The sequence below is a fragment of the Theropithecus gelada genome, chromosome 20 (genome assembly GCF_003255815.1).
Source record: "Theropithecus gelada isolate Dixy chromosome 20, Tgel_1.0, whole genome shotgun sequence".
NCBI lineage: Eukaryota > Metazoa > Chordata > Mammalia > Primates > Cercopithecidae > Theropithecus > Theropithecus gelada.
The window spans coordinates 50,170,957-50,188,127 of record NC_037688.1 but is presented as its reverse complement, the minus strand read 5'-3'; the positions used below and the strand labels follow the sequence as shown (position 1 = coordinate 50,188,127).

At 54.9% G+C, this 17,171-nt stretch overlaps 1 protein-coding gene across 5 annotated transcripts; it reads left to right on the top strand.

Moving 5' to 3' along the window:
- The first annotated feature begins 4,856 nt into the window (after nt 1-4,856).
- Nucleotides 4,857-15,647, top strand: FLYWCH2 (FLYWCH family member 2). Of its 5 annotated transcripts, none has more exons than XM_025370997.1 (4): nt 4,857-5,324; nt 11,816-11,911; nt 12,628-13,047; nt 15,320-15,647. In XM_025370997.1, exons 3-4 carry the CDS (start codon nt 12,726-12,728, stop codon nt 15,418-15,420), a joined length of 423 nt encoding a protein of 140 aa, XP_025226782.1. In that variant the 5' UTR covers nt 4,857-5,324; nt 11,816-11,911; nt 12,628-12,725; the 3' UTR covers nt 15,421-15,647. The 5 variants fall into 5 exon arrangements, with proteins under 5 accessions (XP_025226782.1, XP_025226779.1, XP_025226778.1 ...); XM_025370994.1 differs by having other exon boundaries at nt 4,857-5,414; XM_025370993.1 differs by having other exon boundaries at nt 4,857-5,418.
- Nucleotides 15,648-17,171: the final 1,524 nt, after the last annotated feature.

Genomic DNA, 17,171 nt, shown 5'->3' with positions numbered 1-17,171 from the left:
CTAAAATGATTTTTTTTTTTTTTTTTTTTTTTTGAGACAGAGTCTTGTCCTGTCGCCCAGGCTGGAGTGCAGTGACACGATCTCGGCTCACTGCAACCTCTGCCTCCCGCGTTCAAGCGATTCTCCTGCCTCAGTCTCTTGAGCAGCTGGGATTACAGACTCACGCCACCACGCCCAGCTAATTTTTGTATTTTTAGTAGAGACGGGGTTTCACCGTGTTGGCCAGGTCTTGAACTCCTGACCTCGTGATCTGCCCACCTCGGCCTCCCAAAGTGCTGGGATTACAGGTGTGAGCCACCGCGCCTGGCCAGTGATTTTTACTATTTATTTATTTATTTGAGACAGAGTCTTGCTCTGTCACCTAGGCTGGAGTGCAGTGGCACGATCTCGGCTCACTGCAACCTCTGCCTCCCGCGTTCAAGCGATTCTCCTGCCTCAGTCTCTTGAGCAGCTGGGATTACAGACTCACGCCACCACGCCCAGCTAATTTTTGTATTTTTAGTAGAGACGGGGTTTCACCGTGTTGGCCAGGTCTTGAACTCCTGACCTCGTGATCTGCCCACCTCGGCCTCCCAAAGTGCTGGGATTACAGGTGTGAGCCACCGCGCCTGGCCAGTGATTTTTACTATTTATTTATTTATTTGAGACAGAGTCTTGCTCTGTCACCGAGGCTGGAGTGCAGTGGCACAATCTCGGCTCACTGCAACCTCCGCCTCGTGGGCTGAAGCAATTCTCATGCCTCAGCTTCCCGAGTAGCTGGGATTACAGGTGCACACTGCCACGTCTGGCTAATTTTTGTATTTTTGATAGAGACGGGGTTTCACCATATTGACCAGGCTGGTCTCAAACTCCTGACCTCAGGTGATCCATCTGCCTTGGCCTCCTAAAATGCTTGGATTACAGGCATGAGCCACTGCTCCTAGCCCCTAAAGTGATTTTTAAAACTGTAAATACTGCCACTCACTGATTCCTTTGGTTTGAAGATACAGATATGCAGTGGGTTAATTACTGCTATTTTTAACAAATCTGTTTTTAAATTTGTCAGTTCAAGTTTTTTTGTTTTCCAAGACAGAGTCTTGCTCTGTCGCCCAGGCTGAAGTGCAGTGGTGCAATCTTGGCTTCCTGCAACCTCCCACTGCCACCCCCCACCAGGATTTAAGCAATTCTCCTGCCTCAGCCTCTGGAGTAGCTAGGATTACAGGTACACGCCACCATATGCAGCTAATTTTTTTGTCTTTTCAGTAGAGATGGGGTTTCACCATGTTGGCCAGGCTAGTCTCGAACTCCTGACCTCATGATCTGCCTGCTTCAGCCTCCCAAAGTGCTGGGATTACAGGCGTGAGCCACCGCACCCAGCCATCTTTTTTTTTTTCCTCACTCTGTTGCCCAGGCTGGAATGCAGTGGCATGATTTCGTCTCATTGCAACCTCTGCTTCCCGGGTTCTGCTTCAGCCTCCCAGGTAGCTGAGACTACAGTCGCCCACGACCACGCCCTGCTAATTTTTGTATTTTTAGTAGAAATCGGTTTTCACCATGTTGGCCAGGCTGGTCTCCAGCTCCTGACCTTAGGTGATCCACCTGCCTTGGCCTCTCAAAGTGGTGGGATTACAGGCGTGAGCCACTGCACCCAGCCTAAATTTCTGTATAGTAAATACTGATAGATGTAACCCACGTAACTAAAATTTCTCTGAGCTCCTCAATAACTAACAGTGTAATGATGATGGCAGGAGGCAGACAAATCCCCAGGCAGACAGAGAGAGATCCCATCCCTGGTGAAACCAGCCTTCAAACCAAAGACATTTTAAAAGTGTGAAAACCAAGCTACAAGTCTCTGATAAATCCATGGAACAGACTGAGAAACTCTCTTCCCGTGTGGTCCACTTTCCTCTGACTGATCCCCACCCTTCACCTATTTTACATACACCTACCCTTCCCTGACTGTTTTTTTACGTTGTGATGCCCAATTTTGAGTGCCTTTTTGCAGAAACCAATCAGCATGTACTCCCCCATTCTAAGCCAATAAAAGCCCCAGACTCAGCCTCACTTGGGGTCTACATACCTTGGTGGGGGGAAATACCCGACTTGAGAGGGTCCCCTCTCTGCTGGGAGCTGTTTGTTCTGTCAGTAAAACTCTTCACCTTGCTCACCCACTGGCTGTCAGCATAACCTCATCCTTCTTGGATGCCGGACAAGAACTCCAGAGGGCCTACCGCTGGTAGGAAAAATGCTGTAACACTGTAATTCTCCACCCACCCCCAGAACCCGCTCAGGAAAGAGGAAATAGCAGTGGGTTGGGCCAGCCCTGAAGCTGAGGACCCAAGGGGGCAACGGGATTGAAAGACATGTAACACAAACAGCCAAATGGGTGGGGTGTCTCTTGCACCGAGCCCAGGCCAAGGGAGGCCTGAGCAGTGGTGCTGCTGGCCACGGAGGTCTCTGGCTGGCTAAGCAGCCCTGAAGAATCCTGTGTCATAAGGGGTTCTGAGACCAAACAGTTTGAGAATTGTTGGACTAAGGAATATAAATTTTAAAACCAAGACTCGCCAGGCACGGTGGCTCGTGCCTATAATCCCAACACTTTGGAAGGCCAAGGCGGGTGGATCACAAGGTCAGGTGTTCAAGACCAGCCTGGACAACATAGTGAAACCCCGTCTCTACTCAAAATACAAAAAAAATTAGCCAGGGTTAGTGGCGGGCACCTGTAATCCCAGCTACTTGGGAGGCTGAGGCAGGAGAATCGCTTGTACTTGGGAGGCTGAGGCAGGAGAATCGCTTGAACCCGGGAGATGGAGGTTGCAGTGAGCTGAGACCACACCACTGCACTCCAGCCTGGGCGACAAGAGCGAAACTCCGTTTCAAACAAAAACAAAAACAAAAAACAACCAAGACTCTTATCAGCCCACATGACAATACTCTGTGAATTCTCATAATGGCTCTAGGAGGTGGGTGCCTTATCACCCCCGTTTACCGGGTGAAGACACTGAGACACAGGGAGGGGATGTAATTGCTTAGTCACACAGATGGCAATCGACACAGCAGGGACTTGAACCCAAGCATCTGACCCCAAGCTTGTGCACTTCCTTGGGGACAATTTGGCTACATGTTTAAAAAGCTTTTAAAAATATTTGCCCCCTTTGACCTCTTTCAAGACTCTCAAGAAATCTTTGGCTGGGCGCGGTGGCTTATGCCTGTAATCCCAGCACTTTGGGAGGCTGAGGCAGGTGGATCACAAGGTCAGGAGTTCAAGACCAGCCCGGCCAAGATGGTGAAACCCCGTCTCTACTAAAAATACAAAAAAAATTAGCTGGGCATGGTGGCAGGCATCTGTAATCCCAGCTACTTGGGAGGCTGAGGCAGGAGAACTGCGTGAACCCAGGAGGCAGAGGTTGCAGTGAGCTGAGATCGTGCCACTGCACTCCAGTCTTGGCAACAGGGCAAGACTGTCTCAAAAAAAAAAAAAAAAAATTTGACTTCTCAGCAGGCAAGGTGGCTCACATGTGTAGTCCCAGCACTTTGGGAGGCCGAGGTGGGCGGATCACCTGAGGTCAGAAGTTTGATACCAGCGTGGCCAATATGGTGAAATCCCATCTCTACAAAAATATAAAAATTAGGCATGATCACCGGTGCCTGTAATCCCAGCTACTCGGGAGGCTGAGGCGGGAAAATCGCTTGAACCCGGGAGGCGGAAGTCGGAACAAGCAGAGATCACGCCACTACACTCCAGCATGGGCGACAGAGCGGGACTCTATCTCAAAAAAAAAAAAAGAAAGAAAAACTTTGACATTATAGATTCATATACAAAGATATGTATAAGTCATCAAGTTAAAAACAACCAGTAGTCTGTGAATGATTAATAGATAACAGCAAATAAATGAACAAAGGTAGCTGGGCGCGGTGGCTCACGCCTGTAATCCCAGCACTTTGGGAGGCTGAGGCGGGTGCATCACCTGAGGTCAGGAGTTCGATACCAGCCTGGCCAACATGGCGAAACCCGTCTCTACTAAAAGCACAAAAATTAGCCGGGCGTGGTGGCGGGCGCCTGTAATCCCGGCTACTCAGTAGGCTGAGGCATGAGAATTGCTTGAACCCGGGAGGCAGAGGTTGCAGTGAGCCGAGATCAGGCCACTGCTGCACTCCAGTCTAGACGACAGAGCGCAATTCCCGTTTCTAAAAAAAAAAAAAAAAAAAAAGTGCACAAGACAATGCCCGGGGAGATAGGATACTGGGGTGGGGGCAGCGGGAGCCTTGGTAGCGGAGTCCAGGGTGGGATTCAGAGACCTGCAGAGCCAGGGCCGGGAGGGGCAGGGCAGAGGAAGGGCGTGAAGCGCCGCTGACACTCGAACGTGAGCAGGCGGAAGGTGCGGGAGGTCCCAGAGGACCTCGACCAGGACCCTGGAGCCCTGGGGCGGTGGCACATTCAGCGGCCGCTTTAGAGCGAGGGGGACGGGGCGCGGAGCCAGGCTTGGGGGGGCCAAGGGGGCAGGCGGAGTGGTGGCGACCCTGCGGGCCTGGGAGAGCCGCGGTGAGCCTAGGGGGCCGTGCCGGGGCCGCTCTGGCCGCTGCAACCAAATGTCCCAGGAAAGCAGGGCCCAGGGCCCCGCATCTCCCTGTGCCCGGAGCCAGCCCAGTCCCACCGCACTGGGGGGCTGGAGGATGACGAGTGTCCCGGGCACCCCTTGGGCCGGGTGAACGTGGTTGGACACCGAGAGGGTGGGGCCCGTGGGCAGGGGTGGGCCCAATGGGCCAGGGCTGAACCAATAACGAGAAAGGATGAATGGACAGGGGCTGAACTACAGGGCGAGGGCGGGACTAATGGGTGAGGGCTGGACCAATGGGCAGGGGCTAAACTAATAGACGAGGGCAGGACCAATGGCGCGGATGAGGCTGCTGCGTCGTCAAGGATGCAGAGATGAAAGCAAGGCAGTGGCTTCTTTGAGCCTAAAGACCTTCCCTCCTCATGCTCGGTATCGCGACGGGGGAGAGCAAAACCTTTAAACAAATGCTCCAGTTTCCCTCGCAGGGAGCCGGAGTCAAATAGATGAGGAAGCCCTGGGGTCGCAGTAAAGCCCACCCACTGGTGCTGGGAGAACCTTGCCCGGGACCCGGATCCAGGCCGCAGGTCCCCCAAGGCTCCGCCTCTGACGATGACACCCATTCCCGGGTCTCCCCGCCCCCTTACTGAATTTTGGCCCCGCCTCCTCCCTCCGATTGGCTGGACGTCCAGCTATACACCGCTCGGGCAAGACCCGGAGGAGCGGCCCCCGCTAGAAGACAAGGCCCCTGTGACCTTGCTGCGCATGCGCCTGCAGTGACCCCGGCTTGAGGTGACGGCGCGAGCTGAGGCGGGGGCCCTTGGCGCGGAGGTTGAGGGACCCGCCGCGGCGCTGTCGCCGGAGAGGGAGGGCACCGCTGCCGTCGGTGAGGACGGGCCCCGGCGGGCGGGGAGGGTCGCGCGTCCTCGGCGTGGTCGCATCCCCGGCCCGGCTCTCCCGGGGGTCCCGAGGGCTGCGGGTGCTGAGGAGGGGTCCGCGTCCCGACACTCAGGCCGCCTCCTGTGAGGTCTCCCGCGATTCCCTCCTTGCCTCTCGCCCCTCCTCCCCCCCCCTCCCGTCCCCTGGCCAGAGCCTCAACACCCCCACATGAAGGAGCTCCGCACTAGCCCGCCGGCCCCTGGCGGTGTCCGCGGCGCCCAGCGCTGCCTTCCCGGCGCCCCCCAACCCCCGCCGGCCCCGTCCCCCGCTTGCAGCTCTGGAGGTCCCTGCAGGGACGGCAGCTACTTGGAGGCGTGAGATACTGGGGCGGGGGAGACACTTGGGACCTCAGGGTGTGGGTATTCTTGGGAAAGGAGAGAGCCGGGAAGCTGGGACCATTTGGGCGCAGCACAGCCCGCGTTTGATGCCGATTGCATCGGGTAAAGGAGGAGTAAAAGAAAGATTCTGAGCCCTGGTGATTAGGGGAAGGAGCTGCCACGACTGAAATTCCCATCGTGGGAAAGGTCTGCACTGCACACCATAGAGTAGCAGTTCTTGGCCTTCTTGGGGCAGGGGTCACAGCCGGTTTTTAAAATCTCCCTATAAGGATGTGTACTGCACACCTTAGTGTCCCGTCATCCCGTCAGGGGGTCAATCACAGCCCTCCACCGTGGACTGCGTGGAGCAGTGATTATTGGGGAGCGGCTGTCCATATCGCCTGGGAACTTTTGCAATGACTTCACCCTTGCCTATCAGCTATTAACATCCCCTAATAAATTCACCGCTGTTTCCGTTACGCGGATGAAACCTGCCGGGAGGGCAAGGGATTTGTCCTCGCGGCTGAGGATGCCGGTGGTAGTGGACATTGATGTTTCTCTCCCTTTCGTATGAAGATGATTCTGTGGGTCCACCATGAGGCACAAGGCAGGGGTCCTGTCTTCCAGAACCTCATCAGTAAGGGACTGAAACTTGTATTAGTTTCCTGTTGCTGTCCTGATAAATATGGTGGCTTAAAGCAACACAGGTCGGGTGCAGTGCCTCACGCCTGTAATCCCAGCACTTTGGGAGGCTGAGGCGGGCAGATCACAAGGTCAGGAGATAGAGACCATTCTGACTAACACGGTGAAACCCCATCTCTACTAAAACAAAAATACAAGGCCGGGCGCGGTGGCTCAAGCCTGTAATCCCAGCACTTTGGGAGGCCAGGGCGGGTGGATCACGAGGTCAGGAGTTCGAGACCAGCCTGGCCAACATAGTGAAACCCTATCGCTACTAAAAATACAAAAATTAGCCGGGCGTGGTGGCGGGCGCCTGTAATCCCAGCTACTCCAGAGGCTGAGGCAGAATTATGACTTGAATCCGGGAGGCAGAGGTTGCAGTGAGCCGAGACTGCACTGCTGCACTTCAGCCTGAGCGGCAGAGAGACTCCATCTCAAAACAAACAAACAGACAAAAAATTAGCCAGGGCCGGGCACGGTGGCTCACGCCTGTAATCCCAACACTTTGGGAGGCTGAGGAGGGCGGATCACCTGAAGTTGGCAGTTCGAGACTAGCCTGACCAACATGGAGAAACCCTGTCTCTGCAAAAAATACAAAATTTGCCAGGCATGGTGGCGCATGCCTGTAATCCCAGCTACTCAGGAGGCTGAGGCGGGAGAATGGCTTGAACCCGGGAGGCAGAGGTTACAGTGACCCAAGGTTGCACCATTGCACTCCAGCCTGGGCAAAAGAGCGAAACTCCGTCTCAAAAAAAAAAAGAAAAGAAAAGAAAAAAGAACTCCGGGTAATTCTTAGGAATAGTGAGGTTGTAGAACTGCTGTTCATATGTTAATAGACTCAGTTTACCTTTTTTCTGAATATTTAAAAACTTTATTGAGATAATTCACATACTGTGCAATTTACCCATTTAAAGTATACAGTTTGGCCGGGCGTGGTGGCTCACGCCTGTAATCCCAGCACTTTGGGAGGCCGAGACGGGCGGATCACGAGGTCAGGAGATGGAGACCATCCTGGCTAACACGGTGAAACCCCGTCTCCACTAAAAAAAATACAAAAAACTAGCGGGGCACGGTTGTGGGCGCCTGTAGTCCCAGCTACTCGGGAGGCTGAGGCAGGAGAATGGCGTGAACCCAGGAGGCGGAGCTTGCAGTGAGCTGAGGTCCGGCCACTGCACTCCAGCCTGGGCGACAGAGCGAGACTCCGTCTGAAATTAAAAAAAAGAAAAAAAAAAAAAAAGAATTCCTCTTAAGGAAGATTTGTCCCTTCTTCAACATTTATTTATTCAATTATTTATATCAGCTTGGACTCATGGATATTTATTTTATTATCTGGGTTATAATCCCAACCACTGGCTTCCAAGGCAGGGCCTCAACTCTGAGGATCAGTTTTCTTTGTAACTGGCATTTCTGACTTCAAGCATCTGCTGCCCAAGGCCACTGGCTCTGAACCAGGCCTCCATCTCCCCAGGGACAGAGTAGAGTGATGGGGACACTGGGAAGGGAGATTATTGGGTGGCAATAATAGAGGTCAGGGTTGACGTAATTTTTCCTGACTCAGGTCCCAGGTCAAGGACCAAGGACGTGGCTCTGGACAGGTCACTTCTGTGCTAGGTGCAGGCAGGAGGACCAGAGTGGCAGGGTTTTCTCTCTCTCTTTTAATTAATTAATTAATTAATTAATTTTTTTATAGTGACGAGGTCTCCCTGTGTTGCCAGGCTGGTCTCGAACTCCTGGGCTTAAGTGATCCTCCCACCTTACTCATGCCTCCGACCGGCCAGCTACAATCTCAGGTTGCTATGTCCCCTTCCTTGGGTTAAATCATTTGCTAGAGTGGCTCAAAGAACTCAAGGAAACAGTGCCAGGCATGGTGGCTCATGCTTGGAATCCCAGCACTTTGGGAGGCTGAGGCGGGTGGATCACTTGAGGTTGGGAGTTTGAGACCAGCCTCGCCAACATGGTAAAAACCCAACTCAACTAAAAATACAAAAATTAGCTTTGGCCGGGCGCGGTGGCTCAAGCCTGTAATCCCAGCACTTTGGGAGGCCGAGATGGGCGGATCACGAGGTCAGGAGATCAAGACCATGCTGGCTAACACGGTGAAACCCCGTCTCTACTAAAAAAATACAAAAAATTAGCCGGACGAGGTGGCGGGCGCCTGTGGTCCCAGCTACTCGGGAGGCTGAGGCGGGAGAATGGCGTGAACCCAGGAGGCGGAGCTTGCAGTGAGCTGAGATCCGGCCACTGCACTCCAGCCTGGGCGACAGAGCCAGACTCCGTCTCAAAAAAAAAAAAAAAAAAAAAATTAGCTTGGCGTAGTGGCTGACACTTGTAATCCCAGCTACTCGGGAGGCTGAGGCAGGAGAATTGCTTGAACCTGGGAAGTAGAGGTTGCAGTAAGCTGAGATTGCTCCATTACACTCCAGCCTGGGTGACAAGAACGAGATTCCATCTCAAAAAAACAAACTATTTACAGGCCAGGTGTGGTAGCTCACGCCTGTAATCTCAGCACTTTGGGAGGCCGAGGCAGGTGGATCACCTGAGGTCAGGAGTTCGAGACCAGCTTGGCCAACATGGTGAAACCCCATCTCTACTAAAAATACAAAAAATTAGCTGGGCATGGTGGTGCGCACCAGTAATCCCAGCTATTTGGGAGACTTAGACAGGAGAATATCTTGAACCCAGGAGGCAGAATTTGCAGTGAGCCAAGATCACAACACTGCACTCCAGCCTGGGAGACAGAGCAAGACTCCATCTCAAAAACAAAAAACAAAAAACAAAACTTATTTACATTTACCATTTTATTATAAAGGACACAGATGAAAATATAAATGCAACCAGGCATGGAGGCTGAGGCGGGTGGATCACGAGTTCAAGAGATCAAGACCATCCTGGCCAACATGGTGAAACCTCGTCTCTACTAAAAATATAAAAATTAGGTGGGTGTGGTGGCGCACACCTGTAGTCCCAGCTACGTGGGAGGCTGTGGCAGGAGAATCACTGGAACCCAGGAGATGGAGGTTGCAGTGAGCCGAGATTGCGCCACTGCACTCCAGCCTGGTGACAGAGCGAGATTCTGTCTCAAAAAATAAAATAACTAAAATACATATATATTTAAATATATAATATATATTATATATGTCATATATAATATATATTATGTATATAAATGCAGCAGCATGTGTGGGAGGGGCTCAGTTTCCATTCCCACCCCACTTCCAACTCCCACACACCCCTCCAAGGACTCCATGTGTTCCTGGAAGCTCTGGGAACCCTCTCCTTTTGGGTTTTTATGGAGGCTTCATTACATAGGCATGATTGATTGAACCATAGGCCATTGGTGAACAACTTAACCTTCAGGCCCTCTCCCCTTCCTGGAGGTTGGAAGTGGGGCTGAAAGTCCCAACCCTCTAACCCTGCCTTGGTCTTTTGGGTGACCAGCCCCACTGAAGCAGCCCAGTGGCTACCAGCCATCAATCAGTACCTAAGCATACAAAAAGACATCATTTTGGAGATTTGAGGAATTTTAGGAATTATGTACTAGGAGAGAGGGTCAAAGACCAAATATATATTTCACAATATGAAAGAGCACAATTTACGTATTTCAGGATTCCCTTCTTGTTACAACTTAATGAGATTTTTTTATTTTCCTGACTTTTGTCTTTGGATAATTAGCCAGTAGTTTAGGTCTGTCTTGTTCCTTTACTATGGGGTTTGAATTTGAGATGGGGCTGACGGCCCTTTTTTTGCGGGGGGGGACGGAGTCTCGCTCTGTTGCCCAGGCTGGAGTGCAGTGGCATGATCTCGGCTCACTGCAAGCTCCGCCTCCTGGGTTCACGCCATTCACCTGTTTCAGCCTCCTGAGTAGCTGGGACTACAGGCGCCGCCACCAAGCCCGGCTAATTTTTTGTATTTTTAATAGAGACAGGGTTTCACCGTGTTAGCCATGATGGTCTAGATCTCCCGACCTTGTGATCCGCCCACCTCGGACTCCCAAAGTGCTGGGGCATTACAGGCGTGAACTGCCGCGCCCGGCCTCTTTCGGGCCCTTTTCTGCAGCTTAGAGTTGGCCTGGCTGCAGGGCTGGGACTATAGAATGGCAAGGAGGTGCCTCAGGTGCCAAATATTAGGTTGGTGAAAATTAATTGCGGTTTTGTCATTGAAAGCAATGGCAAAACCGCAATTACTTTTGCACTAACCTAATATAAGGAGGCGTGCAGTCTGGGGGTCAGAGTGAGTGTGCAGGTCTCCGGGAAGGGCCGCCGGCCTGGAGCAGGCTGCTAGGTCTGGGTCCCTGCCAGCCTTGCGGGGACGAACTGCTGCATTTTGCAGGAATTTACACGCTGGGTATGCAAGAGGCTGCATGTTTTTTGGACTCTAGGAGCGCTGCGGTCACAGAGCCGTCACGGCGGGAGGCGCTAGAGGACCCGGGGTGGACTCGGACGTGGGGTCAGGGATCCTGGCATTTATTCCTACCCAGACCTCCTGTTCATGCTGCGGAGCGTGGGAGGCGTAGGGAGATCGGCCGCCAGAGGGACGTGCGCCGGGGCCAATCAGCGTGTGAAGCAGGGCGCTATGTGGTTGGGGCCTCCTGTAACCTTTTTCCGCCCTGGAGTGGCTGGCCGGGTCATTGCCACTGGAGGTTCCCGGGGCTCCCCAGGTCTCCGGCATCCCCACATCGCCCTGTGACGCAGATGAGCAGAGCCGGAAGGGCCGCGCGGGAGGAACAGGGGTTGGCTTGCCCGGAGGCGGATGGATAACGCGACCCCGATCCCTGCGGTACTCTGCAGTCATGTGACTCGCTGCCTGGCGCATTTCTTCGAGTGCCCACCCCCTCGAGAAGGTGCCCCTGGGGTGGGGGCTTCACATCTGCTTTTGTTTAGTGGTCAGAGGACTACAGAGGGGACCTCTCAGGACAAGGCCTGCAACCCCCTACTCCAGCCCTGCATCCTCAGGCCCCTCTCATGGACAATAGGGTCTTAGAAAACGCCAGGGTGCTGGGCATGGACCCCTTAGACCAGACGCATTGGGAGGGGTCCAAAGAGACCATGAGAACCTCAAGCCCAGGTTGGGGGATTGGCCCCGGGGGAAAAGTGGGCATCCTTGGGCCTTGTCCTGCCTGGGTCCTGGACAGGGGGCTAGGTGGCTGCCCAGGCTGCAATCTTGTGTCTAGGCTAAAACTGTAGGCTGGGAAAGTCCCCATCATCGGCCTACCACCCAATCCCCACCCAAAAGACAGAAAGGCCACCCCACACTGGTGCTACAGCACCTCAGGACCGGGTCTCCAGGCCAACCAGAGCCGGGCACTTGCCCCTACAAGGTTATAACCCATCCTTTCTGCTTCTCCAGGCCAGAAGCCAAGGAGCCCTCAGTGACTGTGGGATCCAAGACATTATATCGCTGTCCCCACCAAGCCAGGGAAGTGCCAACACCAGCTCAGACAAGGTTGGTGTGAGAACCAGCGGGTCGGGGAGACTGTGGGCCTCCAGACGGGGATGCGACTGGATCTGGTTGTCCCACCTTCCAGGGCCAGCTGCAGTGCTGTGGTCTGCAAAGTGCTGGCAGGTGCCTGGCCCATGTTCCCTGTGACAACACAAACTGAGCTCATGTCCCCAAAGTGCTTAGCTCTGATGCTTGGTGCCCAGGGACACCAGTGTCAGTTAAAATGGACGAAGTACATCAGATGCTGTGTGGTCATGGGCTCTGTGTCCACTCTAGCTCTGCCACTCTGGCTGTGTGGATCACCCTGGCATGCCTCAGTGTCCTCAACTATGACTGGGTCCATAAAAACAGCCTGCTGTCATAACAGGGGTGGGAGGGGGGACTGGAAGCAGTCCACAGGGTGGAAACCCTTTGACTGTGCTCAGCACGTGGGAGGCCCCTCGGTAGTGGCTGGGCTTTTAGTCCATTAGTCACTCTGATGGCCCCTTGTGGAGAGTGTTTACTGTGCACATTTTCCAGATGGGGTTAGATGGGGGTGACATATCCAAGACTGCCAGGAGAGGAACTGGCAGAACAGAAGCCTAGTTCCATCAGGGCCCCCGCCAGCCTTGGCTCCAGCGAGCAGTGAGGCAGCCCCATCTGCCCACCTCCCTCCCAGAGCCGCGTCTAGAGCCCCCCAAGGGCTTCCTCCACTGACGGGATTTTGCTTCCTTCCTTAGGACGGAACCGCTGAACTCCAGGTTGCTTGCCTGGGAGTAGGAGAAATCCACCTGCTGGGGGCTGAGCGTGGCCTGAGGGACAGGCCCTGGGTCCAGGGATGCCCCTTCCTGAGCCCAGCGAGCAGGAGGGTGAGAGTGTGAAGGCTGGCCAGGAGCCATCCCCCGAGCCAGGCACAGAAGTCGTCCCGGCAGCCCCCAGGAAGCCCAGAAAGTTCTCCAAACTGGTCCTGCTCACAGCCTCCAAAGACAGCACCAAGGTGGCGGGGGCCAAACGCAAGGGCGTGCACTGCGTCATGTCCCTGGGGGTGCCCGGCCCTGCCACCCTTGCCAAGGCCCTCCTCCAGATCCACCCCGAGGCCCAGCGGGCCATTGAGGCAGCCCCTCAAGAGCCTGAGCAGAAACGCAGCAGGCAGGACCCAGGTGAGGCTCCACAGCGGCCCCCCAGGACAGCTTGGCACCTCCCAGGGTGGCCCCCACAGCCGCGCTGGCTCCATCAGGCCCTTCTCCCTGTCGTGCAGGTCCTCGTTCCCTGACTTTGACTACGGGTGGGGAGCAGTGGCACAGGGGTTAGGGCACAGGCCTGGGCATCCCCCGACCTCCAACCCTGCCTCTGAGCGGCCTTGCCTCTCTGCGTCTGTTCCCCACTCTGGAATGCGCTGCCCACTGACTCTTTCACAAGGGAGCATCTGAGGGTGTAGTGGGGCCCACAGGCAGCTGCTATCAGCTTCAAGGTCTTGGCTTGCAGCTGCTCAATGAGAGTCTCTAAGGCCAGGAGCTTGATAGGTCACCTTTCCATATGTTCTAGAAAGCTCCTGTTGTCTCACTCGCTGTTCAGTCACTTAGCAACATCCACTGAACAGCAGCTGTGTGCAGGCTGGGCTCTGGAGACTCGAGGCACGCAGGATGAGACCCCCAGCAGACCACGGCAGTGACCTCAGGCTGGCTCTCCAGGACTGCCCCTGCCCTTCCTACCTCCTCTGCCCAAGCAATCACCCCCCCGACAAGCCTCCAGGGAGACAGAGCTCGGGGCTCACAGGTCCCATGGGGGAGTGGGGCTGGGGCTGTGGCCCTAGCTGCTGCAGGCTGGCTGGAGGTGATGGGTCAGGTTCATTCCCTCTGCTTTACTGTGGGAGTGATGCGATGGATGGAGGCACTGAGCGTCTTCAGCCCCGGCTCCCACTCCCCAGGGCCCTTGGCTCTGCCCCTGCTGTGTACTAGACCTTTCTGTCAGCTAGACTTGGGGGATACAGCCAGGTGGGGCATGGTAGCAGAGATGGCATGAGAGCAGGGCTGCCCCTTTCCCTGCACCCAGCTCTCCCTGAGGTGGCCCAGGCCCTGCCCCGCTGTCCCCTGTAGCAGGACAGGTTCCCCCTCCTGGCCCCACAGCAGGTCCTCAGGTCCACAGGTCCTGCCTCTGGGCTCTACCAGGGCAGGCAGCGGAGGGGGCAGGGTCCTAGGCAGCAAAGGAAATGGGCTGGGTACACCTTTTGAGCTGGAAGTTCCAGAGAGATGGGGCAGGGGGCTGCCCAGTGGGTGGGAAGAAGATGAGTTGGGGTTTCTTCCCGACTAGGAGTGGGCTCTGCCATGCCCTAAGAAGAAGAAAAGTCATAGCAGGTGGCCTTGGCTTGTGACTTCTGAACAGGTGGCCCCTGGGGTCAGCCAGGATACTCAGACTGGCAGCCCATTGTAAGAAAAGGGGGTGCTCTTAGGGTTCCTTCAGTTTGCTGGCAGGGCAGGGACCCTGCCTCACTGATGAAAATTGAGGGGTGAGTGGCCTGAGGTCACAGAGGGTCACAGCCCCATAGCCTCCCCAGGGCTGAGACCCCAGAATGCCTGAGATGGTGGTGTCCACAGCCACAGGCTTGGAGCTCTCAGGGAACCTAGTGGACCCCTCGGCCTCCATTCCTTTGCTGGAGTCTCAGGCCTGGTGTGAGCAGTGCTGTGGAACTCAGAAGGACCCCGTCCTCCCAGAGCTGGTGGGAGTGCCTGGCTCTCACTGCGAAGCCCCCACCATTCAGTCTTGCTCTGAGAGCCTCTGTGTGTCCCCCTGGCTTCTCCCGCCAACCTTGGGCAGAGGGTGCAGTCCCCACAGCCTGTGGGAGGCAGGGCTCAGAGGAGTGAAGTCACCACCCTGAGGCCACCAGGAGGTCCCTGCAGAGGGCAGAGGGGGTTGGAGTTTGGCTCAGGGTCTATTAGCTCTGTGGAATGAGAGCATCTCAAGGTCCTCCTAGCCCCTTTGAGACTCCTGCTTACTGCTGGGATCCATCTAGGCCCTTTGTGAGAATTGGAGCACAGCTATCTTCTCCAGATGAAAGGCAGAGCAGGGCTCCATCATGCCCCAGGGGTCCCGCAGGCAGTCACCCTCGAGCATCGACCACCCCCACCTGCCAACTCCTCCGTCCTTCTGTCCCCACCCCAGGTCCAGCAGAGGCGATGGCTGTGGCTTCCCAGTGCTCAGCACAAACTTGGCCTCACGTTTCCTGGAAATGATTTTAGCAGCTTTTGTGGCCCTGGGCTGGTGGCCTTGGGAGCAGTGTCCCTGAGTAGCAGTCACTTCTCAGTCAGGCAGAGGCTTCTGGCCCTGGAACATCCACTGGCTGGGGTGAGAGTGAGGCCTGGTAGACCCCCAACACCCAAGCTCACCCCTCCCTTCTCCATTGACACCAGCCTGATCCACCTTCTTCTCTTGCAGGCGCAGATAGAACAGAAGACAGTGCATTAGCAGCGGGGCCTCCTGAGGCTGCTGGGGAGAACTCCGCCCCCTGCCCTGTGACACCTGGCAAGTCCCTGTAACGTTGACGACAGCGCATCCTCCCAGGCCACCAATCCGGCCATAGGCTCTTCTCTGTCCGCAGGGCTTCGGGGGCCCAATCGGTGAATCTTTGCTTTCAACATTGTGTAATTTCTTTCTTTCTTTTTTTTTAGATCAAGTGTAAGTTACTTTTGTAAGCAGAAAAGTACTTTCAAACAAGAATAAAAGAAGCTGTTCGCTAGACCCCATAATGGGCAGGTTTTAAACATTCCAGGCTTCTAGGTCCTTTGAGGCTCAGCTCTGATGCCACCACCCCTGGGTCTCCCCACCCCAGCCCTTACTGGGCCCTTCCAGAGTGCCCCTTAGTCACTGCCCTCCCTGACCCAAGTCTCGCTTCCTCCATGAAGCCTCCCAGACTGACAGCTCCCAGGCACTAAGGGAGCTCAGCCTTGCTGAGAATGGTAGCTCCCGGATTCTGCTGAGGGAGAGGTAGGCCTGCAGCTCATGGGTGGGTTCAGGGAGGAACCTGACAAAAGCACATGCGGCCTGCCTGTCATGTTCTTTCCAGGGGGTTTGTGGGCTGAGGGAACCGGAGTTCCTGCCCTGGCCCCCTGGGTGCCACCCCTGCTGGAGGGGAGGTGAAGGAAGCACAGCTACCCTACTTGAGCTCCCAAGTCAGCGAGCCTCCGAGAGGCTTCCCATGCAGTCCTCATTCTTTTAAAACTGCCTCTGGGCTCAAGGCAATGTTGGGGTTTTGTTTGTTTGTTTGTTTGTTTTGAGGTGGAATTTCACTCTTGTCGCACAGGCTGGAGTGCAGTGGCACAATCTGCACTCACTGCAACCACCACTTCCCGGGTTCAAGCGATTCTCTTGACTCAGCCTCCTGAGTAGCTGGGATTATAGGCACCCGCCATCACGCCTGGCTAATTTTTATATATTTAGTAGAGATGGGGTTTTACCATGTTGGCCAGGCTGGTCTTGAACTCCTGACCTTAGGTGATCTGCCTGCCTCAGCCTCCCAAAGTGCTGGGATTACAGGCATGAGCCACCATGCCCGGCCCTGATTCTGTATTCAAATGGCTTCTGTGCTTTCTCCTTTCCCAAGTGTTTTTTTGTTTGTTTTGTTTGTTTGTTTGTTTGTTTGTTTGTTTTTGAGACGCAGTCTTGCTCTGTCGCCCAGGCTGGAGTGCAGTGGCCGGATCTCAGCTCACTGCAAGCTCCGCCTCCCGGGTCCACGCCATTCTCCTGCCTCAGCCTCCCGAGTAGCTGGGACTACAGGCGCCTGCCATCTTGCCCGGCTATTTTTTTGTATTTTTTAGTAGAGACGGGGTTTCACCAGGTTAGCCAGGATGGTCTCGATCTCCTGACCTCGTGATCCACCTGTCTCGGCCTCCCAAAGTGCTGGGATTACAGGCTTGAGCCACCGCACCCGGCCTTGTTTTGTTTTTTGAGATGGGGTCTCACTCTGTTGCCCAGGCTGGAGTGCAGGGGTGCGATCTCGGCTCACTGCAACTGCTGCCTCCCAGGTTCAAGCGATTCTCCTGCTTCAGCCTCTCAAGTAGCTGGGATCACAGGTGCACACCACCATGCCTGGCTAAGTTTTTGTATTTTTAGTAGAGATGGGGTTTCACCATGTTAGCCAGGCTGGTCTGGAACTCTTGACCTCAGGTGATTTGCCCGCCTCGGCCTCCCAAAGTGCTGGGATTACAGGTGTGAGCCACTGCTCGAGGCCTGTTCCCAAGTACTCTTGGCTATCTGTTCTTGTCAGATGTTAAGGATGCCTGAGGATGTC